The sequence below is a fragment of the Carlito syrichta genome, unplaced genomic scaffold (assembly GCF_000164805.1).
Source record: "Carlito syrichta isolate Samal-C Ts95f unplaced genomic scaffold, Tarsius_syrichta-2.0.1 Scaffold301826, whole genome shotgun sequence".
In the NCBI taxonomy this organism is placed as follows: Eukaryota; Metazoa; Chordata; class Mammalia; order Primates; family Tarsiidae; genus Carlito; species Carlito syrichta.
Genome location: NW_007245922.1, coordinates 705,412 through 731,173, shown reverse-complemented (window position 1 = coordinate 731,173; position 25,762 = coordinate 705,412). Strand labels below are relative to the sequence as shown.

The 25,762-nt window shown below is 38.7% G+C and overlaps 1 protein-coding gene across 1 annotated transcript in view; it reads left to right on the top strand.

Annotated features, from left to right (window-relative positions):
* CCDC141 (coiled-coil domain containing 141) overlaps window positions 1-25,762 on the top strand; it is a 223,786-nt gene that overhangs the window by 148,803 nt on the left and 49,221 nt on the right. Inside the window, exons 8-11 of the mRNA XM_008055343.2 lie at window positions 4,992-5,164; window positions 19,885-20,026; window positions 21,087-21,206; window positions 22,932-23,123. Of these exons, the coding sequence (XP_008053534.1) occupies window positions 4,992-5,164; window positions 19,885-20,026; window positions 21,087-21,206; window positions 22,932-23,123 (627 nt within the window). The remainder of the gene's footprint in view (window positions 1-4,991; window positions 5,165-19,884; window positions 20,027-21,086; window positions 21,207-22,931; window positions 23,124-25,762) is intronic.

Below are 25,762 nucleotides of genomic sequence, written 5' to 3'. Positions count from 1 at the left end.
CCACTGCACTCCAGTCTGGGCGATAGAGTGAGACTCCAACTCAAAAAAAAAAAAAAAAAGACCACAAATCTGCCCTGGAACCAGGAAGACATTCTGGGACCCAGCAGCCACAGCCTTTGACGTGAGGTGGAAACAGATCCCAAGCAGCAGTCGGGAACAGTGACCATTTGGGGCCGAAAAATCATAACACCCTCATGCCCCTGCCTTCATGGCATTTGAAAGCTTGGGCAGATATGGGCAGGACCTGAGTTAATCAGCTCCTGAGACTGGGAGCTACCAGGAATGGTCTCAGATGATTTTAGGAAAGGAAACCGAAGCCACTAGTCTTTATAAAAACTGAGCTTAGGGGAAATCTAATCTCCACAGGTAGTGGAATCTGGTGCTCTAATTAGAAGCTGAGTTGAGTTTTATATCCTTGGTAGTTTTAAAGTCTCCAACTGAAGTTATCGTTCAGCCTCTAGACTCAGGAAAGGAAAATCTCCAGGTTCTTCAGTTTTCTTTTGTTTAAAGTTGATTCTCTTAAAGTTAATTAGTCAAGAAGCAAACAAGATTATTAATTAAATACCTTTGTGAAACAGCATGATATAAGCATTGTGCTGGATGACTCATGGCTCTTGCTTGAATGATTAGTCTCACAGATATTTTAAAGAGAATAAAATGTGCCATGTCCTGATATCATCTCTATTTGATCTGGTGCAGCCTGCCTTGGATCCTGTACTTAACAAGGGAACAAGGAAAGGTCGTTATTAGCATCTTAAATAACAAACACCAAGCAACTCTTTAGCCTTTTCTAAAACAGGGCCAAAAAGAGCTGATTCATCTCCTCCTTATCTGCCTAAACACTGAGAAGTACCATATAAAATGGCCACGAAGAACTAGAACCCAGAGGGATAAGATAATATCCTTGTGCCTAAATATTTTTTTCCCCAATCCAGTCTTATTTGTCCTGCACTTACAAGGTTTGAAGAAATGGGGGGATGTGAAGAAAAAAGACTAAAGGGGAAACATTAATTCCAAAGGCATTTAGATGGGGGTCATGCTGTTCTTATTGCCAGAAATAACCTGTTCTGTGCTGTGTGTGCAACAAATTCTTTTCAGGCTGGATCTAGTATATCAGGTTCCTTATGGATATGGTAAACAGAAAAGCACTCAGTTCTATTTTAGGGGTAGGTTAAGAGCAATGATACTTAGATGGTTTCTGCAACTGGCACATGTATTCCTCATCAAAATCTGCATGGGAATAAGAGAAAAGTGCTCTGCATATGATTCAGACAATCACAGGCCAGAAAATCTTCTTGAAAGAGGCTTCCTCTTTCAGTCCAGATATGTAATTTATTCCTGTGTCTACAGATTATTTTTCCCATGAAGGTTTGGTTAGGATTGAGGTTAAGGAAATAAGCTTTCTTGCAGCATCCAGCCCAGTTTGCCTAGATTTATTCTACAAATGGATTTGTTGAGATAAAAAAGGAATAAAATCACTTCCCTTCTTTCTACAGCTGTAGTTCTAGTAATTATGCTACATAGGGCATTCCATAGTTTTCCTTAATCACTCGAAGAAAATTTGGTTATTTTGATTCTCAGTTATGGGTTATCGTTGTCTTGATGTACCATTTCCTCTTTCTAGTGAATATCTAGCCCTTCAACTTGTTTCTATTTTATTAGGAAATAATACTTCTATTATAACATCAGGAAGGGGTGGAGTGATATCACACATGCATTTAATGACCTTGTGGCTTTAGCATCGAATCCAATAAAGATGAGACCAATGTCCAAGGATATGAGAGTGGCATCTGTTCCATGGGGCCACAGGAGGAAAGACGCACATGGGATGAATGACAGGAAGCAGGTGGTCATCTCCTTCTCAGTGACTTTTTAAAGCTGTGTTCAATCAAGGGTTAGAATAACAGCCAGCAAGTATTTTCTGAGTATTGATATGTCCACCATCATGCCTAGTTACTTTAAGATATTTTTCTTCTTTAGTGTATTAAGGTTAAAATGGCTTAATATTAGAACAGAGTGGAATTAAACTTATAGGCAAGAAAAAGCACTTTGGAATTTTCCATCCTTTCCCCGTTCTCACTGAACACTTGAGAATTACCTTAAAGGAAGAAAGGAGAGAATACCCTGACATTTATGTGTCAACATTGCCTTTATTTCTTCCTTTAATGTGGCTTATGAGTTCTCAATTCTAAATGTGAATATGTGTTACTATAAGCACTAATTCATGTGTATCGAACTTTAAGGGTGATTTAAGTGAACTCAAAGTAATTTCGAGTAGGTCAGATTTTTGTTTTAAGTATTGACTTTAACCCTCAGATAACTAAAAACTAAGCTTTATTCAAAATAAGCAATAAAAAATTTTAAATAGAAAACAAAATCCAGGAACAGCCGTTATTTCCATGGAATGCTTCAATAAATTATGGAAAGAACAAGAGTCATCAAATCATCCTTCTTTCTCACATCAGCATCTTGTTGATTTGACTCCATTGCCAGCTGCAGGGAAGGAAAAGAATCAGATAAGGAAGAGTTCTTCAGGTTCAAACTTTCTTTAATAAAATTGTCTTTCTTTTATAGTCCTATACTATAAGAAATCTCTCAGCCTTTCTCTGTATCTTTTCTAGCCTATAAGAAGGAAAGGCAGACACTTATTTATAAAAAGTAAGTTTTAAAATCCCATTCTTTCCACCCAGGATTACAGTCTTCTCGGAACTAGCCCTTCTTTCTTAAGCCTTCCATGGTAATCCTTTGCTGCATGGCACCATAGCTCAGGGTTTAAGAACAGGGACTTCAGGGCCAGACAAATTGGGTATAAATCCAACATCTGCCACTTATTAGAAGTGTCACTTTGTGCAATTTACTTAACCTCTCAGTGACTCACCTCTCCCAGTCATGCAACGGGGATAATTTTTCCCTCCCTTCCAGGGCTGTTAAGGACAATGTGCCTGGAACTCAGCAGGCATTCGATAATATTTGTTCACTGAATAAGTAGTAATTGTGCAACACATGATATAGAAGCAAACATGTAGTCAGTTCTCATAAAACTATAGTTATTTTTATTACTTCCTCTCAGTTGCTAAATAAATGAGAATAATTTTGTTTTCAACATTCTAAGTAAACAGAGAGAGTAGATTTGGGAGAACAGAACGAACACATATTCAGCCTCTCTTCATTTGACTTAACTTGTAAGTAACAAGATGGTGTTTGAAAGATTTCTTTCGTAAAGTCCAGTTTCATCGGCTTCCAATCTGCCACTAAAGCTTATTCCCTAAGATGGTCACCGGGTCCAGGGACATGAGTGTATCTGCACACCCCCATGCTGTAGCCTCTGCATTTGGCTTGAACTATGTTGTCTCAGCATCAACTCAGCCTTGCTACTCTGGCCTCCCTTAGGTCTCAGTGGTACTGGACTCATGAGCCCTTCTGTTTTCACTGGTCACAGTCTTGGGTCCTCCCCTAGGGTTTTCTGTGGGGTCTTTCTGTCACACTAGTCAGCCTCTGACAAGCTCACTGGCTTCCAACTAAGTAGCCTATGAAGGCTAGACTTCCAGGCCCCTACCTGACTATGAACCACTGCCAAGCTTACTACAACAGGACTTGTCTCCAGACACTTAAGGAACATCCCACAAATTAGCTTCTTCCTGGTAGTGCCAGAGGGCAATATGGCAAGAGCTAACTTGACTCTCAGCTTCTCTTCAATTTACTTAACTCATCTGTTGTCTAGGTCTAAGGTTCTAGAGTGCTGTCCTATAGGTCTTTGAACTGAATGATCGAACTCAGAGATGAGACATCAGTAGACCTTCAAAGACCACTACACTCTGGTTTCTCTCTTTTTCCTCATACCACCATGGTTCTCTATTATTACCTTTATATTGTGTACTCCTCCATCTTTTATTTTTATTTTTATTTATTTTTTAATTTTTTATTGTTTTTAAGTTGGAGTCTCACTCTGTCGCCCAGACTGGAGTGTAGTTGCCGCTCCCGGCCACCGCAGCCTTGACCTGCTGGGCTCCAGCGATCCTTCCGCCTCAGCCTTCCGAGTAGCCAGAATTACAGGCATGCGCTACCACCCCCGGCTGATTTTTTGATTTATTGTAGAGATGACGTCTCGCTGCCCAGGTGGGTCTCGAACCTGCGGGCTCAGGCAATCCACTCACCTCAGCCTCCAGGCTAAGCCACCAAGCCCGGCTACTCCATCTTAAGGCCAACTAAATGTTAATGGCCCAATAGGTAGCTCCTCTCTATTTTATGTTAATTCTATAAGCTTAATCTTGCATGGTGGGTTGTCGATCTGATAATAAATGAGGAAAATAAAAGAGTTTAAAAATCTTCTTTCAAGACAATCTCTTGGTTTGTAAGGCTATGTTTTTTTCTGCATAATCCTATTTTGCATGTCAGAAGCTAAATATTACTTTGGTCTTTGCACTGATTCAAATTCTAATCTCCTCTGAAGACAAATGGATACCTTGGATGGAGTAGGCTGAAGGTCTTGTATCTGAAAAAACAAGGGAGAAAAACACATTGGCAATTTCTTGAATATTTTCCTACAGTGTTCCAAGTTCAAAGAGAAATTTATTGGGAAATTTCCTTTTAAGACTATCACAGAGACATTCAGATCATAAAAGACTGCATAATTTTTTTAAAACATAGTTCATCTATTATTTGTATACAGTACCACATGGGCAAAAAATAAACCAGATTGTACAAATTCAGTGCACTTAAAACTGTTTGTGTTGTATAGATACATTCTTAATGTAAACTATTTTGGTAATTTTATAGTGTTAGCATTTATTTATGTTGAACTAATCTGTGATCAGCTTCCTTAAATGGAGCATTAAAACTATACAGTTGTTTTCCAGGACTAAGATTGCTGTTTTTGTTATGATCACACTAGTAAATTGGCTGGCCCGGCTTAATCGCTAGTGTTTCGTGTGCACATTGATGTAGATTTTAAGCTAGAAAAGCAGAAAATGAAAGTATGTTTTCTTTGGCAGGCATTTGATGTACTTGGAAGAGTTGAAGCTTACCTTAAGCTCCTTAAATCAGAGGGTTTAAGTCTTCCTGTCTTGGCAGCGAGGCATGAGAAATTACACAGTGAAATTAAAGACTGCACAGCTGATGCTTTGCAAAAGGGACAAACCTTAATCAGCCAAGTAGACTCCTGCAGGTGAGTAAAGTCTATTTCTTCTTCAGTGTAACAAGTTTTTTTACAGTTTCCACAATCTGTTAAAAATTAAGTTACATGATTTTTTTTCTGCTTCTGATGTTTTGCCGCATTATGATATGGCTTTAAAGGATCCATTGAACTTTGGTCAACAGCAATTCTGAACATGTTGCTTGTTCACAAGTGAGACCATATTCTGAGTTTGAAGACTTAAAGATGCCAAAGTGTTCTCTTTACTTGTTTCTGAAAAGGGGAGAGGAAGTGGATAAAATATGAAGCAGAGCTTTAGTTCTTAAGGCTTTTGGTACCACAGCATCTTCATGGAGTGACTTTCTCCCTTTAGTTTATGAGCCTTGAGTCTCTCCTGTCCCCCCCTTTTCCCCCCCTTTCTGGAAAAAAATAAAACACCAGAATTTTCTTCTGGTTATTACCTTGGTGGCTCACTATATAAAATCCCAAGTTAAAGGTGACAATTTGAACATAGCTAAGGGCCCATGCTCTTAAACAGTGTGCTAGAAGTGTCTTTTTTTTTTGAGTTGGAGTCTCGCTCTGTCACCCAGACTGGAGTGCAGTGACACGCTCCCGGCCACCGCAGCCTCGACCTGCTGGGCCCTGATGATCCTTCTGCCTCAGCCTTCCAAGTAGCTGGAATTACAGGTGCACGCTACCACGCCTGGCTAATTTTTTGATTTATTGTAGAGATGAGGTCTCACCAAGTTGCCCAGGCGGGTCTCGAACCGGCGGGCTCAGCCTATTCACTCACCTCGGCCACCCAAAGTGCGGGATAACAGACTGAGCCACCGAGCCCGGCCAGGAGGGTCATTTTTATGAGTACATTCAGTGTATGCATCAGAGTGAGCTTCGAGTTGGGTGGGCATGAAGAGAGAATAAGGTCCTGAGAAGCAGAAAGAGATTGCAGTAGGAAAGTATGGAAAGAACAGGGTTTGGAAGACAAAGGGGAGATGACAGCAGATAGATGGTAGAACAGATATTGACTAGGAAGAAATGAAGATTTCTTCATTTTGATTACATTTTGAAAGAGAAAGTTCAGAAAAGATTTTGCAAATAGATTAAGCCCAATTTTGTCTCCTCCGTGTCTACAATCTTAAAACTCAAAGACATTCAATTTAAAGAACAATGAAATAGGTGGAATTTGGTAAAATCACTTTATGTTAAAACTTTTGTTCTGCTCTATTTTACATATATTTAAAAGTGTTGATTTGGTGAGTTTGGATTTGGGAAGGGTTCTTTCCAAAAGACAGTCCCAATCACAAAAGAGATATTTATACACGGTTTGTGATGGTTGCTACATGCACAACTAAGACTAGAAAAAAATCTGAAGTTTTCCAGAAAGAGCCAGAAGCTGAGGCCACGACAGAGACAAATAATTCTCCCCTTGAAAAACTAACAATAACAACTGTAACTAAGAAATTTCTTTACTTATCTCCAAGTCATGCATCAAATATTGGTGGTGTCCATTTGACTTTAGGAGTTTCAACATTGTCTCTGTCTGGGCCCCAAAGTATGGGTATAGGAGCTTCTCCTTCCTCTCTCTGCTAAAGGTCAACTCTTCCAGAATGTGAAAATGTCTTGGGCCATTCAGAAGGTATCCTGTGGGGTGAAGAGGCACTTATTGTCCCTGGACTCAGGGTACATATTGCACATTGATCTGAGTCATGTGATGAATGAATTCAGTGGTAAGGTCTCCAGTCATAATTGGAAAATGGTCTGCTCAGTTTAGCACATGGGTCTCAAAGCCCAGACAGATGTTATTTCTATTGTCAGGCTACTTTATGCTTGCGGTGTGTTGGGCCTTGGGAAGTTTCCTTTCATGCATGGGGAGATCACTATGCAGACAAAGGCTCCCTTTCCTCCCTGCTACCCACCCTAGATCTCTGGAGTTCTAGGTGCCTTGATTTCCCCAAAGTCTAATCCCTGTCTTCTCCACTCAGCAAGAGCTCCAGGCTCTGTTTGGGTTCCATCTTTCTGACCTTTGGTCTAGAATACCTCCAGGCAGTAAGCTGGCGCAATCATAAGGCTCATTTCATTTGTTTTCCTTCTCTAAGGAATCACTGTCCTGTGCCACCTATTGCTCAGTGACTGAAAATCGTTTGTTCATATAGTTGTCTGTTCTTCGAGTTGTTTATAGCATAAGTGGAAATGTAATCTTTGCTTCTTGGCCAGAAACTGAAGTTCTTTATTCAGTTTTGATGCTTAACTGCAGGAGTTAAAAACGGTGGTTAAAAACTTTTTTATTGCTAAACTTTCTCCTGTTTCCTGTAATCAATAATACTTCATTTTCAATACTTAAATATAAGGGGACAACTGCTTTTACTTTATATACATTCTATGTTTGAGGTCTTATTGACTATTTTTAGCCATCTATTTTGCAATGGTTGATGTATTTATTTACTTAGTTTCATTCTTCTTGCCTCTTTTCTCCTTTCAGTATTAATTTTTACACATATGTTGTTTTTCAAAGGGCATCTACAATCCTGTATTTCAGGATACAGCTCGGTTTCAACAGAAGGAAAAAGAATTAGAGACCATTTTTTCAAACCTTGAATTAATGCCTACGTAACTAGATGTTTAAAAATTAGCAGGACATTTTCTGTCAACACCTTAGATATATAAACTTTCACAGAAGTTTCAAAGTATTTGGTTTCCCTGAGATTTCATAATATTTTATAAATCAATACTATTTCCATCTTACAAGAGGAACTAAAGATAAAGTAAAATTGTTTCTTGGCCAAGAATATTTTTTGATTCAGAAGGTAGATGTAGAATAAAAATCCATTAAAAATGGAATCGAAATGCATTAGAATGTCAGTTGCAAACTAGAGCCATACAAGGCTCCTGACCTCCATCCCATGAATCTGCTTGGGACTTCTTTCCATCTTCACCTAATAATTAATTTGCTCAATGACCTGGGTCACCATCACAGGAAAGAAGCAAGATTTAAGAGTAAGATTTCAAATTCCAGCCACTGCAGGAATAAGGGTAAAGTTTAAAATGGTGGTAAAAATGTAAATTTCACCAGAGCAAAGTACATATTGTTGAATATCACGCTGTCTTCTAAGACTTCAGAATGCCAGCCAGCCACACTACAGGGACACAAAATACAAAGATTCTTATTACCAGACATTGAAAAACTAGTATGGAGAAGAATTCTAAGACTTAATGTCAAAGGAGTTTTTAAAAATTTCATATATTCCGAGTGCCAAAACAATGCCATGACTTTTAAAATTAACTTCTCTGAGACTCATTTTCCTCTCTGTAAAATGGAGATATATATTTCAGAGTTGTTTTCTTTTTTTAATTGGATGAGACAGCACCACACCTAGGCTACATGGTATAGCCTATGGCTCCATGGCTACAAACCTGTAAGCATGCTGCTGTACTGAATACTGTAGGAAACTGGAACACAATAGTAAGTATTTGTATATCTAAACCTAGAAAAGGTACAGTAAAAATTTGGTATTATAGTCTTATGAGATCACTATCATTGACCAAAATGTTGTACAGTACATGACTATACTTCACTTCTTTTTTACTTTCTACATAAACAGCTTTAAAAACAAAATACTAAGAACCACGTGATTGTTTCAGATGATTACAGTGGAGTCAGCTATACCAAATTTACTAACTGGGAAGGTTATATTTGAAAGAGAGAAGATAAACATTTATCTTAATGTAATAAAAGGCTTAATGTAGTATTGGGGCAGGTAGGATTTTCAGAAGCCATTTGATGAGAAGTTCACATTTATCTGAGATAAAGCGTTCTCAGTAAATCTGAGATCTTTTCATTATTGTTCTGTAATTACTACCTTATGAGAAACAGACTCACACTGTTTTTCTATCCTAGAATCAAATACATTTGAAATTTGAACAGCTTCACAAAACAAATTGCGGTTATTTACGTGTTTCCTTGTCTTTTCTATTTCCTGTCTATAATCTGATGTTGATTTTGAGTCACTATTAAATAGTCTTTATCCTTTTGGAGTACAGTATTTGTCACATGACCACTTTAATTTTAAAGGCATTTTAGTGCATTCTTTGCACTTATTTCTGATGCAAGTTACCTATAAAAGTATGTGATAACTGTTGCCTTAATCGGTTTTCTACTGGAACAGAATATCTGAGACTGGGCAATTTATATAGGAAATGAGCCCACAATTCTGTAGACTGGGAGGGTCAAGATTGGGTGGCCACATCTGGTCAGCTTATTGTAAGGACCTCATGCTGCATCATAAAATAATAAAAAACCAGGAGACGAAACAGGTGTGTGGGGAAAAGGGCCAAAATATGAGAGGCAACCTCACTTTATAGCAACCTGCTCTGGTGGGAATTATTATATTCCTGAGAGAACTAACTCAATCGCCAGACAATCAGTAATCCATCTTAATGACCTAGTTACCTTTTAAAGGCACTACCTCTGTCACCCTCACATTGGGAACCCAGCCTCAATATGAGCTTTGTGGGGGACAAACCATAGCAATAGTCACACTCAGACTTACAGGAAAGTTGAAAGCCTCTGGCTTCCAGCCCTCACATCTCTTTCTAAGTATCATCTTTGAGCACCAAGTCTAAACAAAGACCAAAGGCGGCCTGTTACCAAGCAGAAGTCTTTATTTATTTATTTATTTTGAGCAGGATTTTCCCTGTCACCCAGGCTGGAGTGCAGTGGTGCAATCTCGGCTCACTGCAGCCTTTACTTGGGCTCAAGCAATCTTCCTGCCTTGGCCTCTCAAAGTGCTGGAATTATAGGCGTGAGTCACCATGTCCAGCTGATCCTGCATTTACTTTAAGCCCACAGGAAGCTGTGATGATTGAAAATGCTGGATCCAGGACCTTGTGTGACAGTAGAGATTTCCATAATCTCTACATAAATGAGAGAACTCTTTTTTTCCCTCTCTTTCAGTGAAGCCACTAATTCAGAACTCAAAAACATACAAAACCCCAGCAAGACCAGGCTTAGGAAGTATTCATTTGCTTTTCCTGTTACTAAAATTAACTTAGAATTACAAATAACCTTGCTCCAACGTTCATTTTCTACCCTTACATAAAAGACTGTATTAGTTTTTATTCTACGTTGTCATGGTGGATTTAAGCTGATAAACCTCAACCTGAATATTTTGCTTTGGTGTAACTTTAAGCATTATTTGTTTTGATCCAACATTTACTACCTTCTCAATGTATATCTTCATATTTTCACATTTTACAGAGAAATAAAATAGGAGTTCACTGTATTTTTCTTTCTCTTTCCATAATTTTCATTTATATTGGCTACAGCTACTTTCATTGGCTGATATTGGATGGTAATGAACTTTAGACAGACTGTTCATTCATTCGTCTGTTCCAAAAATATATATTGAGTTTCTTTTGTAACTCCGATGCTCCCAAGTATCCAATGCAGTAGGTGAAGTGTCTATCCTCCTGCTGTTTACACTTTTCTGGTGGTGAGATAGTCAACCAACAAATACATCAAATAAATAGATGCTCTTAGCCAGCAAAAAGACCATGAAAAAATATAAAACGGAAATGAACTAGAGTGATTGCTAGGATGGGACTATTTTAGACACTATAGTCAGAGAAGGACTCTGTAAGAAGTGGCTGCCCTGATGATGGTTAGAAGACGGGTGGACCAGGTAGAGCGACAGCAAGGGTGCAACAAAGAGAGGGGTGGTATGGCTGAGGAGTGGGGAGCAGGGAGAAGGGCATTAGACAAGACCAAAGAGTGGTGGGAATCAGACGATGTTCAAAACCTCACCAGCTATAATGGCAAACACGAGCGTGCTTTAGAGGCATTAATGAATTTTATCCTCAGAACCATCCTGTGATATGGGTACCTCTATTACCATTGTCCCTGTTTTGCAGATGAGGAAACCGGGGCACAGAGACGTTTAATCACTTTCCCTATTTCCTGTCATACAGCAGTTAGCGGTGAAGTGAGTACTTAAGTGTGGGTCTGAATTGCTTTGTTAGATTGTTAGCCCTGTCTTTCCACTCCTTTCCTTCAGTTGCAATCAATGGCAGGGAGCCGGCTGCTGAGTGAACAAGCATTCTTTTCTCTGGTGCACTTGAGGTGTACGCCACCTGTCTTCTAGTTTCAACTCAAGTCTCACCTTTTCTGCAAAGTTTTTCTTTCTTTCAGTTCATTTCAAATAGTATTGAATGCACATATAAGCATCTTCTATGAGGTACCAGCGCCAGGCCTCAAGGACTGTTTAAGGTATATAAAACTGACCCTAAATCTCCAGAACCTTTTAGCATCCCCTCAGAGAGCTGCACGTGAAGGGAGTGTGCGCCAGGCATGAGGAAGCCAAGGGCGCGGTGGGTGTGAAGGACACTTCTCAGAGAAAGGAAACAATCCTAAACTCTGAGATCAGGATAGGCCAAATGAAGGAGTGAGAGCCGGCAGGTCATGAACAGTTGCTAAGTCCGGTAGGCTGGGTGAAGGGTCTACATCTACAAGCTAAGATGAACAGAATCAACATCTACCACCTAACATTTTCTTTGGATTCCTTTGTATTTGTCACATCTATCTCATGGCTTCACTTTTCATTCTGTGCTGAGTCATTCCTTAGTTGTGACAGTATCATCTCCTCATCTGGATCATGATACAACCTTGAGAGCTTTACCTTCCTCAACTTAGTACTTCACTACATTAGTGTTACATACTAGGTGACTAGATTAAAATGTTAAAGGGCTGACGTGATGTTTAAAAAAGTCCCTATCATAGTGAAAATATTTAAACAGTTTTTAAGTAGAAAACCAAAACCACTCTCCAACAAAACAAACAAATTTCCTTTGCCTAACAGATTTGTCTATGGCTGCATTTTATGAGAACTGTATCTAACATTTAAGAACTTAAAAATAACTGATTTTAAAAGAGTTTGATAATGCATTTAGACGGTAAATGTCAGATAGTGAAATTTAGAAAATTACAAAGTCGAATTCTTATGACAATCTTAACCCAGCCACTTTCCAAATATTTTTGTGTCTATATTAAGCTGTTCTTTTTAGAGGCTGAGTAAATGTCATAACTGCAATCTGGGCTTGTTAACACCGTTAAGGTTTTTATCATTCTGAAACTCTTAGTATGGAAGGTACCAAAAGTTCACGCTTTCCATTAAATCCGGGAGAAGCTATATTAGGGTCTTGTAAAGTATCTACATCACTGTAATTTGAAGTTATTCACTTATGCTGCTGACAATGTGAAGTGAAGGAGTAAGGATCCCAGAGAAAGAAGATCTGGACCTGTAGAGCCTGTGGAGGAAGGTTGATGAAGAAGGCAGAAATCTCTGCCCTGGATGATTGAGAGGAGATCTCTCAGATTAGAGGGCTTAAGGAGAAGAGGACACAGAAGAGAGAGATGTAGGCTGACATATTTATGAACAAGATGCCTGACACAGTTTGACACTGTGCAAACCTGAAAACCACTTAAACGTTTCTAGAAAATAGAGAAATGTTTAAAGAGTTTAAGGGCGAGCACATAATAGAATATTCTGAGTCAATATCAAAAGGTTTTTTTGGAAGAATATTTAAAGACAGAATATCCTCCCATATAATATTAAATGGGGGAAAAGGGGAGCCCAAATTGTATTTATAACACAATATTTGTGTGTGTGCAGTGGGGGCAGTAGGGGGACTACAAAAAAGAAAAACTTTTTGGAAGGAAATGTATTTAAAAGTACTTGTTATATTCTTTAATCTCAAGTGAGTGTATTTATCTGTTAGCACTTGCTATACCCTTTTAATCTGAGGACTTGTGTCATAAATCATGAGAAAATTTTAGCAGTTATTGTTGCAAATAGCTTTTCTGCTCTTCCTTTTTCTGCTTCTCCTGTACCATCTAGGAGAAGAATGTTAGAGCATCGCCATCTGTCTTTCTTTCTAAGTGTCTTTCATATTTTATATTCCTTTAGCTCTTTGTGTTGCATTCTCAGTAAGTCCTCAGGATAATTTTCTTTTTTGTTAACTTTCACTTTGTTTTCATTCATTGATTTTTTTTTTTTTAGTTTTAGTGAGTTTATTGTTTTTAGTAAGGATCTAAAATTTAGTCTAAGATTTCTAATTAATTTTTTTCATATCCAACTTTATTTCTGTTTTTGTTCAAAGTTTCTCGTTATTTTTTATTTTTTCGAGTCAGACACTCACTTTGTCACCCAGGCTGGAGTGCAACAGCACAATCACAGCTCACCATAGCCTCCACCTCCGGGTTTCAAGTGATCTTCCTGCCTCAGCCTCCCAAATAGCTGGGACTACAGGCGTGTGCTGCCACACATGGCTTTTTTTTTCGAGGTGAGATCTTGCTATGTTGCCTAGGCTGGTCTTGAACTCCTGAGCTCAAGCAGTCTTCTCACCTCAGCCTCCAAAAGTGCTGGAATTACAGGTGTGAGCCACCACACCTGGCCTCGGAGTTTCTCGTTCTTTTACTATGGGTGATGACTTTTTCTTTATCTCTCTGATAATCTCAGATGTATTTATTTTAAAGTCATTTTCAGGTTGTTCTACTTACTTTCATTTCAACTGGAGCACATAGTTCTCTTGATTCTTGAGTTGTTTTAGGATTCTTTTCCTCACATGATTTGAAATTTTGGATTGTCCTCTCATTTGGAGCAGGAGAGATTTTTTTTTCTTTGGCTTTCTTTTGCTTGCTTATTTCTCTTCCCTTATTCTTTCCCACTTAACAGCTTTGTAGAGACTTCCATCTGGACTCATAGTGTGTTCAGTCCATTATTGGTCTTGTGTTGTTTGCTCAGGGTCACACAAAGTTCCATGGAGATATTGTGGCTATCAGATGCAATCAGGAAACCAGAAGAAGGCTTAGTGTGGTTTCTGATGGCGCTGCCATGTCTGATTCCATGGCCTCCTGTAGCAGTTGTCTGTAACATTGTTCAGCCTCCTTGTATGAGGGGAGAAAATCCTATCCAGATTACCGATTTCAAGTAGAATCTCAGTTATGGTGTCCTTCACAGAGGACACACACGTCGGTCTCTATGGCCTCAGAGGAATGGAACTTCTGGCCTCTCTACATGTGTCTGGACCAGAGTCTTATAGCTTCAGCCCCACTTCCTGTTTTCTGTTTCTACATTGTTATGCATATAAAAGGTGTGTGTGTGTGTGTGTGTGTGTGTGTGTGTGTGTGTGTGTGTGTGTGTGTGTAATATTTGTTTGGTGTGGAGAGATTCTCAAAGTATATAACATTTATTATAAAAATGTAAGCATTTCACTTCTTCACTACAAATGGTACTTTTTCAAGGCAGGGATGAAAACTACAGAGTAACAGTTATTTCCTCCAAAATAAAGACAGCCAAGAACATGAAAAGACATTCTTCGGGTTCCTGTTGAAAGCAGCCGCAAGCTAAAGATAAAGATTTTTTTTTCATCTTCAAAGTATAATTTGTCCATGGACAAAAACAAAAAATATGGTCAGCTGATCCCTTCCGATGAAATAGAGTAAGCTGTCAAGTGCTAACCATCTGGTTCAACTCCCAATCCAGATGGGCTGCCACTAGTAACTTACGAAAGGTTTGAAAGCAACTTACCATTTTTCTGAAAAGATCATTAGAACACATTATCATTGGGATTTGATCCCCTCCCCCACCTGATTTGCAACAAATGTGGATAGAGCAACTGCTTCCATACAGTCAGCAGAACAGCGGATTCTTGAACCAGAAGTCAATACATCTTTGCTCTTTGAGGATTAAAAAAAGAAGCAATCATTTTTCTTCCCTCCCCTCTATTGGCTCAGTAAATAAGGGAGAAAATGTTCCCATTGTGGCATTTCTAATAAATGCCTAAAGAAACCTTCACAATCTGTTGTTTCTGAGTATCTGTGATCCTTGGAAAAGTCAAAGTCAACATCAGGAATAATCTGATGTACACCACATGCTCACACAACAGACAGGCACCATCTAATCCATTCTTACAGACAAAGCCCAGAGTCAATCTGTATTTCCAATGCAAATTGTAGAGCCACTGAATTTTAGAGCTAGAAATCTAGCCCACTGTTAGCCCCTTTCTTACCCAACCAGGTTGTACGTGAGCAGGGTTGCTTCAGAATCAGAACAAAATGTCAGGGTGCCACATTTTGGTTCAACCAAGTTTCTGTTACCCACCACAGTTCTGGTCCGATCATTAATTTAATGTGACTGTGAAGTAATAAGACTCAATCCTGGGTGCCTGATGAAACTCCACTGATTTATTTTCAGTTTTATAAGAATTACTGGCAAAGAGTAGGGTTGTACCTTTCCTTTGATCAAAGCACTTGCTGCTCAGTTCAGGTGCTGAGGAAATTGTCAACATGCATGCTATGCTATACATGTTTTATTTTTATTTATTTATTTTGTTGTGTTGGAATCTCACTCTGTTGCCCAGGCTGGAGTGCAATGGTATGATCATGGCTCACTGCAGCCTTGACCCTCTGGGCTCAGGCAATCCTTTCACCTCAGCCCGCGAGTAGCAGCTGAGACTACAAACATGTGCCACCACACCCAGCTAATTTTTACAATATTTTTGTAGAGACAAAATCTCTCTTATGTTGCCCAGGCTGATTGCAAATTCCTGGGCTCAAGCAATCCTCTCACCTTGACCTCCTAAAGTAGATTACAGGCATGAGCCATTGCGCATAGCCTATACGTACTTTAGAATGTTCAAAAGTCTGGAGTCATCGAATAAAATCTTAACTGACAATGATGGAATCTGAGCTGTCAGTAACCTGCAGATTAGGGTTTCACTAAGAAGGAATCAAGAAGGATGGAAGTATCTCTGGGACTAGAAGTGTGATGGCTGTATTGTAATTGAGAATCGGGGAAATGGAATTGGTTACTGCCCAATCAGACAGAAATGATCTAGTTGAGGACATGAAGAGGGATCTAGGAACCAGCTAGGATAACCAGGACAGTTGGGAACTTCTCTAGCCATGGAAGGGGCCTGCGTTGCAAGTAAAAGTAGAGCACATGCTGGACAGGCCGTGATGGACAACAAGACAAGGCAATTCAGTCTTTAAATAGAGTAAGAAAGTATCAGTGGAACCAAACCACATGAGAAACTTGGTTTAACTAACTATAAATGCTAATGCACACCAAAGAGGAAATTTGACAGTCTTTGGATAGTCTAAAACCGGCCAAAAGTGCAAAGTTATCATCAATTAAAAACTACCAGGTACTTTTTCTATGACATTTTAAACACGGTTACTGTGCATATATTCTTATCAATTTTTAACTCTATGTAGTCTCTTCCCCTAAATGTTGATCAGAAAGTATTCAGTTTAATTTAAAATGTGTATTAATCTCCTATTACTTATAAGGTTATGTGTTCAGGGCTGAAAAGGGGATAAAAACCAATAGGACACCATCCACTCCCCTTAATTACAAGGCAGTAGATGTACATCATAAGGCATAAATCATCACAAAATGAAACTGAATCTCCTAAGTCAGTGAAAACAAACACAGGCAGACACACACACAGATACTATTTGGTATTTGGTTTGGTTGTAATTCATCTAAATTAAAGTCTTAAGTTGCTAAAAAGAAATATTTTTTATGGAGGGAATGTTTGATTTGGTTTTGTGTCCCCATTTTCTGCTTCCTATGTTGGAGGGAACCTTAAGAGAGGTCGTTTGAACAAGTTATCATGTCCCTCTAGTGGCCACTTTTCAAACTACAGCAGACATTACATAGAGAAGCCAGTCAGCCAGACAATTTCAAGAGCAAATCCGCCAAGCCAACCTGTTTCTGTGACAGCCAACAATACAGCTAAGGGAAAAGTGAAATCTTAGAGGAAAAAATACCTCCTACCCCATGTCATGTGTCACAGACACAGAAAAGGGACTTTGAGGTGGTAAAAATGTAGACTCTGAGGTTAGAGGAACAGGTTCAAATCCTGGTTCTGCCATTTCAAAACTGTGCGAGTTTCTCAGTCTGCTCATCTGCAAAATGGGCATGACAATTAAACCCAGCTATAGGGTTGTTATGAGAATTTGAAGAGAGAGTACTTAAAACATTATAATGGTGCCTTATCACAGTAAGAGCTCAATAATTGTTTTTACTAGTTGTAGTTGCAGTATTTTATGATAGAAACTAAATCAATGTATTTCCTTAAATTTTCTGAAGTTAAGATTTAAAAATAATCATTATTTTAATAAAATTATTGAAACATAATAAGTATATATGTAGGGTATCAAAAAGATCTGACTTTAAATCAGGTCTTTGATACTTACTAGTTATGTGTCTCTAGGGCAAGATATGTCACCTCTGAGCCTCAGTTTTATCGGCTAAAGATTGAAGTGACTTATATCTTGTTACCTCATAAAGTTATTTTAAAATTTCTATGAAATAAGGCATGTAATATGCTTAACAAAGTGCCATGTTTTTTGCAGGAATGTATTAAATAGTAGCTATTATGAAGATTATATGCAAAGCTATAAGAAGTGTGAATCCATATTCCATATTTTCCATAGAATTATACAATTGAGTGACAAAATTTTAGGAGAGGAAGAGCACACTAGATTTGAAGATCCAAAGAAGAGACTGGCTTCGATGTAATTGTTGAATTGGAGCACCATACTTAAGACAAAATGGAATTCAAGTGGGAAATTTGGGAGGGAGTGGGGAGCAAGAGGTCTGAGCTCTGGTCTGAAACACCATGGCTAGGACTTATAGAAAAGCCCAAGAGGCTCACTGGCAGCCATGCTCTTTGGAGAAGATCGAGGAATAAAAAGAGTAATGTGAACAAAAACCAAGAGGCATGACTGCAGTTGGTTATCAAAGACTGGCTTCCCCCAGGGAGTGGCCTACTCAGAATTCATAGTTCCTTCCCAGTTACACTTTCTTGAGGTCAGGGAGAATGTTATTCTAAGTTTGGCTGGCAAAATAGTCCCTGATTGCAATGGATGCTGAGGGTGTTCTGGGGGATCCACGTAAGGCAACTGAGAGGTGAGAGTGAGTGTCTTTCATCTTGATTGATACAGTTCTTTATCAAATTCTACTTTCTTTCTGAATTTTGTTAATCATTTCCAAATGACTTTTATTTTGGAAATGGCATTTTCTGCCATTTCAGCTGTATTTCTTTTCTACACATTTGCCCATTTCCTTTTACAATCTTTGTTCTCTGTACCTTTCCCCCATATTGTCCCTTGTTGTTTTTCTCTCTCATTCCACAGTTCCTTCTGCAGAAAACTTGGAACCTGTAGTATATAGGACTACTGGATTTTTAAGTGTCTTTTAATCATAGAATATCTCAAAGTCTAAAACCTAGTCAAAATACGCTTAATATTACCAATACACTGCTTTTTACTGAATTTGTGTATTTAAGTATCATTAAGAATTAGTTCTTTTCTATTTTTTTTTTAAGTAGAGAGAGAGATTTATTAAGCAGGAGGAACAGTATACTCCAGAGAATTAGGAGCGGGCTTGAGCAGGAGAGTGGCTCAAGAGCCAAGAATTACTTCTTGATGACAAAGAGAAAAATCTCATGTCTTGATTATACTCTTCACCATCTCTGAGTGTTAAAATGCAAAACTAATTGTTTTAAATGTAATGCCTGTGAAACATTATGTGCCAGGAATAAGATTTCTCAGAGTGGTTTCATACTTTCTCCCAATTAAACTTATCCGGGATTCCTGTGGTAACCACAGGCCACACCTGAGTGTTTCTCGCCTCTTGGGAAGCTTCACTGTCATTCCAGTGAGGTTACTTTACCTCTGTCGTTTGGGATCTTGCCCTCATTTCATTACTAATTAAATTCATTTTTACAGAGTCATAAATTAATTATTTGAGGTAAAATTACTGAAATCTGAGCCTTGTTCCAAGCTCCTTTTTTGACTCGGTAATTAAATTTAAGAGTTATCCATGTTAATCTTTATGAGTACAGTACGTGAAGGAAATGACTGAGGGGAAATGAAAGACGTCAACTTCTTAAGTAGTAGGATAGGCTCTGTCTTAGGGATAGGTTGGAAAATTAAAAAGTGCTCATTCCATCAAGAGTGTTGGAAAACTTGTTCAGATATCTTTAAAACTAGAGCAACTGGGGTCCGACTCAAAGTTCATTCATTACTTAAAAGGCATTTTCATTGTATAAGATCAAATATCATGCTTCTTTTTCTCATGAGGCTGGCACAGGTGAAAAATGATAAAGTGAGGCTTGGCTTCTTTTTTTATGAACAAGTATATTTGATGCCTAATTGTCGATGATAACTTGGCATTCCTCTAATGAATAGTCTTGAGCATTCATAATCTTCGAGAACAAGGACTTTAGTGTTATACAAATATTTTACCCTATTGGATTAGTAAATGCTTTGTTAATTGGCTGATCCACATTTCTATTCAAAGAGCATCTTTAGATAAATGAAGCTTTTAGATAAATGAAGTTTTACCTCAGGAAAACTCTTGGCAGACATACTGTGCCTTTGCCATAAGGTTTTCAAAATATCTTAGAGAAATAGTAAAAAGCAAACCTCTAGAAAAGAATATGAGACCTTGTTGCAAAAACCCATAACTCATCTTTTCCCTCAGGACTGACTGTCTTAAAACAAAGGCACATAATTTGGTTTTGCTCTCTGCTATACCAGGATGATAGCTACTTAATTTCTGTTATCCTAAAGCTGATGACTTTTACCAGCTCTATCTAGCATGAAAGCAGATCTGTTTTCCAGTTCCTCGTTCCTGGGGCTTCCTTATCAGGGTAGAATGAACTAACAGCTGCCTTGTTCTGTTCAGCTCTCAGGTGACGGGTATCCAGGAGATGATGGGGTGCATTAGGAGACGAGTGGATCATCTGACTGAACAGTGTTCTGCACACAAGGAATTTGCTCTTAAGAAGCAACAATTAACAGCCTCAGTGGAGGGCTACCTAAGGAAGGTAGTTTCATAAAATAAACTTAAACTTCTAATTCGGTGATAATAGATGGTATAACAACTGCAGTATGTGGGCATGGTGGTAGGATAGGCGCCTGTCTCGTCAGGTTTTTCTTATGTTCCACATGAGGTCCTGCAATTGAACACAGCAGAGTTGTACGTAATTCACCATTGTTCATCAACCATCCCTGCCCCAGGTGGTCTGTCACCTTGGGCCTTTCTCTCCACTTGTAATGGATCCAGAAACTTGGGAATTTGAGATTTGTTCTGATACTTGGGTCCAGAGAGATTCCAAATGCGGTGGCAGCTGTGATATTGATTTCTTCAGAGCTTGAGACTCAAGCTAATTTGGTGGTGGTAGAAAACAGTGGGAACTCAGATAGCTGTTGCTACTTGTCTTATTGCCAATTCAGAGCCAATCTGACTCTGGGTAGTATGGACTCTAGCTAGAGTAAGGAGATAAAGGATGTAACTGAATTAATTAGAACACTTCAAGAATCACTTTATTTATTGATTCACTCTACTGAAGATTAAATCATAGTTCTTCAAATCCATCAATTAAATGATCTAAGTATGTCCTTTTGTTTCATTATTATATGTACTGGGTTTAGTGTTTCCCTCAGCCTTAAAAATGGCAACCAATAGGGTGATCTAATGCTCATGCTATGGACCTCTTCTTCAAAATGTGCCTGTAAATTGGGTCCCATTCAACTTACAGAAAAATCCATCTCTTTTGGAATGTTAGCAAGTGCACTATCCTTTGAAGGTAATATAGATGATGAGTTCTTAGAGGATGTGAGTGTTTGCTTATATCCCATTGCTGTTAATAAAAGAAATATCTTTAAATATACACCCTCTGTTGGTGGGTCACTAATATTACCTCCGATGAAGAGTAGCATTAACAAAATATGAGGTTCTGAAATATTTTAACTATTTTAGTTTAAAACCAATATGTTTAAAGTATAATGAGAATATATAGAGTAATACTTATCTTCCTTGCACATACACATGCATATATGCAAAAATATGTTACTAAGACTTCAATATATTCTTTATTCTTAAAGGTAGAAATGTCAATTCAGAAAATAAGTCCAGTACTTTCTAATGCAATGGATATTGGTTCCAGTCTTTCTGAATCAGAGAAGATTTTGAATAAATATCTTGAGCTAGACATCCAAGCTAAGGTAAATAAAATAAGAATTATTGTTATGGCTATTATTTTATAAATATGATTTTTAAAATATGTGATAGCTATAAAACTTAATCCTAGCTCCCTTGAGGGTTGCAATTCTGGATTACAAGTATGTAGCAAATAGCGACTTAAAAACTCATACTATTATGTGTGTCTAAATTACTTATATTTATATATGTTCATTTATTAGGGCATTTGAGCTCAACTGAAATTCAGCATTCAGTCTGGTATTAGACAGACATTTGATTCCTTTTTTTTTTTTTTTTGCCTGGGCACTTTCTCAAAAAGCTACTCCTTTTTGGGGTGATAGAGGAGTTAGGGACAGTACTTCTCTAAGAATTTTTGTGATTTTCTGTTAGAGCAAATTACAAACAAAAAACTTACCAGAAGCAATGTGCATTATTGCAAGATACTGAGCAGGCAAATAAAAACACAATTGTTTCACACCCAATGTTTAGAGACAGAAAGGGCCCCATCCCTACCCCCACCCCCCCCCCCTTCTCCCGCTCTCTCCTACACCTCTCACATTGAACTTGGGTTCACAGATTTCCACTTGCCTCTCCATCCCTGCCTTGAAGTCCAAACTAGCCCCAGCAAGCTGTAGGAGGGAGGTGAGTGAAGCACCCTTTGCAGGTCGCAGGAAGAACCCTGTGACCCCAGTTCTCAGCAGAAGAGCCTCCTTCACAGACCACACCCCCACAGGAAACTCACAGGCACACCCATTTTGTGATAACTGGGGGTGTTTGTTTTTTCTTCTGGATTCAGAATGCTTAAAACTTGTTTCTGAACTCAGTTTTATTTTTTCATTTTAACAATTTTAAAAATGGGGAAGAGATTGCATGGAAAGAGATTCCCTGCTCCTCTCCTTCCTAGAGTGCTTTCAGGAAGCAGAGCTTGTAAATTAAAATTACCTTCATTTAACGAAGTTCTTGGGAAGCATATTAATCACAAGCAGGGACGCAGCCCTGCTTGCTGTAAAGGGTTTTTTTCTGTCATTTTGCGTGATTTCTCGGTTAGTTTCACGTGAGATTTTTCCTTGGTTTTTTCTATCACAATAATACATGTCAGGTCTGCAATACCTATGCATTCATTTAATCAATGACTAGGGTTCACATGACAGAAACTGCACATAGAAGAAAACATAGGAGAGCATCTCTAAGCTAATCAAATTCACTGATTTTTTAGGTTATTTAGGTCTGATATGTAACATTTTCCCTGCGCATGTTTAAAAACCCTTCTAGATCAAGATTTAAATAAGACTGCATTATTGATATGTTATCTTTTCATAAATTAGAAACGTGTGAACAAACTTTGTAAATTTGCCATCTCTGATATAACAAATTAGTTTAAGAATTTGCTAAAGCTATTGTTAAATTTCATAAGGCAGTCTTATGTATAATTAATTTAAATTATTTAAAACATTTCTGTCATTTTTCATACCAAACATCCTCTCTTCTATTTGTGACACAGAAAATAGAATCCTTTAAATAAGAAATGTAGCTTGTAGAGCCAAAAAATAATTTGAGATGGTTTTCATTTTCACGTGCCTTTTTTTTCTTTTTAGAATTTTGAAAGTTGTGTCTTTTTTTTTTTATTGAGGAGATTCTTGGTACAAATTCAATTAATAATCCTAATAGATAGATGTGCAGAAGGTAATGAGATGTGAATGTTCATGATTCCCTGTCAGCATCTGACCTCCTGTGCTTTGCTTTTATAGGAGACATCACATGAATTAGAAGCAGCTGCAAAAATCATCATGGAGAAAAATGAATTTGAACCTGATGAAGTGGCATCACTTTCTTCTAAAGTTAAATGGCTAGAGGAAGAATTAAACATACTTGGCCAGGGCATCAACTCCAGGTCACAAGTCTTGCAAGCTTATGTGGCATTTCTAAAGTCATCAGAGGAGGTATGATACTATGTGCTGACCTTCTTCAGTGAAGTGGCCGCTGCCCATCTCCCTGCTTTCTGTGGGGACATAAGCTCTGCCCTGGTGGGCAGTTCCATATCCTCTACCCCAGTGCATGGCCTCACTTATTGCCCTTTATTTTTCAGGGAACTATGCAAAGGCTCAAAGAGTAAGTTGTTTTGCTGAACAATAATACAAATATGTCTGCACAAATAAACAAAGTGGTTGTATTGAGTCACTTTTATTATGTACTGTAAGTGTTTACATTATCCTAAACACAGGACAAAATCATTTTGAAACAGTCAGCTTCTAAATCATGAATCTGTTTGAATAACTAAGCAATTAATATAGTTAAATTTAAAATATACAGAATTGGCACATACAGGCCACTGGGCTCTGTCTCTGATCTGTCTTGTGTGATTATTTTAACAAATTGCCTCTCAGAGCTGCTTCTGAGGCCTTATTTTTGCCAGATTACACTAGATAATCTCTAATATTTCCTCCAGTACGCTAGGATTCAACCTCTCAAAGGTCACTATTTCTGGAAGCTGGTGTCAGTAATAGAAATGTGTTAGGGTTCCACCTTATTTAACCATGGTTTCAGTGCATCCCCATGACATTGCAGATCACTCTCTTGTTCAGGGAGATGGATATTCCTTTAGTGGGAGGAAGAGCCAGCAAGGTACACTTGGAGAAAGCCAACCCAAGATAAGTAGTGTACTCAATTTCCATTTTCTTACCTCTGCCCTCCCACACCCTCACCCTTACCTCATACCACCACCATCCTGCCTACATAGATATATCTCCTGTCTGATCTCCTGTATAATATTTTCAGTTCTCACCGCTCTGGAGGGAAGCCCCTGCCCAATCCCTGGATATCTCAGGTAACCGCTGCATCCTTTTACACATCTTTACTTGATCCTTTGTTATTTCTGACTTCTTTTTAATTCTTGGCCCTGAGCTCTGCTGGTTCAGCAGAGGTATTACAACTGATGGGATCATCCTGTTAGGGAATATTTTTATATAAAACTCGAAATGATAGAGAAGCTACAAAGGCCTGCCTTCTGCATCTTCATGGCCAAAAGTGTACTTTCTTGGTTTCGACTGAAGCATTCAATTCCATGACCTGCTGTGGTCCTCGGGACCAGTAGCCTATCTAGGGCTGGAGCATTACCTTTGCAAACAACTTTAATTGAAAGAACATTTTAGCTCCCTGCTCTCAATATGTCTATTGTTCTACCTGGCAGAGCCTTCCATTCTTCCAATCCTGTCAATGCTCCCAGTCTATGATTTCCCTTCCCTTCTGACTTTCCTTTCTTCCTCACCAGCTTGGCTACTCATTTTCATTCCACTCTCCATCCCCTCAGCCCTGTCTTCCACCCTGACTAGCCCTGTCAACTCCCAATACAAGATCAAACCAACGCTGTTTGCTTAGCTTTTCTTTCCAAGCTTCCAGATGCTCCTGCAGGAAACCATACACCTGTGCTGATTAGCACCAGTACAAATGTATGGGTCTCTGCCTCAGCTGGGGTCCCCATATGCTCCCTAGTTGGCTTTCATTCTGTGGCTATTCTCAAGCATCTTACCCCAGTTTCTGGGCTTGACTCTCATCTTACCTCACATGTTACTGAAAACAAAATGAGACCATTCAGCCTAACGACCTTGACCTCCTTTTACTTCCAAACTAACCAACATAGTCACCTATCCTCCATGAGCTCCGATAAACTGAAACTCTTCTTCCTGTCCAACACTAACCTGTAATCACTGCCTCTCTATACTTCTACATCCTTCCATATCTGGCTCTAACAGTCATCCTCTATTTTTTAAATCGCCTTTCCTACCGCTTCTTTCCCCTTGTTCCACAGATAATGTCCAAATAGCCTTGTCTTCAGTAAGGCTACCATTACACCATTTTCCTTCCCATCACATGTGGACTCTTAGAATGGAAAGTAGACATTCTTTTTCTCTACTTGCTCGTCCTCTCCAGTCCTCAGCCTGCTACAGTTCTCTGTATTCCCTTTTCAATACCACCATTCACCAACTCTTCATTCCATTGAAAGTGTTCTCATAAGCCAGGTGCAGTGGCTCATGCCTGTAATCCCAGAACTTTGGGAGGTGAGCTCAGGGATTCAAGACCAGCCTGGGTACCTTGGTGAGACATCGTCTCTACAATAAATAAAAAAATTAGCCGGGCGTGGTGGCTTATGCATGTGGTTCCAGCTACTTGGAAGGCTGAAGTGGAAGGATCCCCTGAGTCCAGCAGGTTGAGGCTGTGGTGGCCGTGAGCAGCGTGCCAATGCGCTCCAGCCTGGGTAACAGAGTGAGACTCTAACTCAGGAAAAAAAAACGAGTGTTCTTATAAGATACCTGCTGGTTGACACATGAAATGGTGTATATTCAGTCTTCATCCTGTTTAGTCTCTCTGTAGCATTTATTTGACCCCACTCACTCTCACCTCCTTTGGTTTGTTTGTTTGTTTTTTTAAACAGATTTATTGAGGTATAATTGACATAGCATAAAATGCAATAATTTTTTTGTATATTAATAGAGTAGTGCAGCCATCATAGTATTGCAGTTTTAGTATATGGCTATCATCCCCAAAGAGCCTGGGTGTACATTTTTTTTTTTTTTTTTTTTTA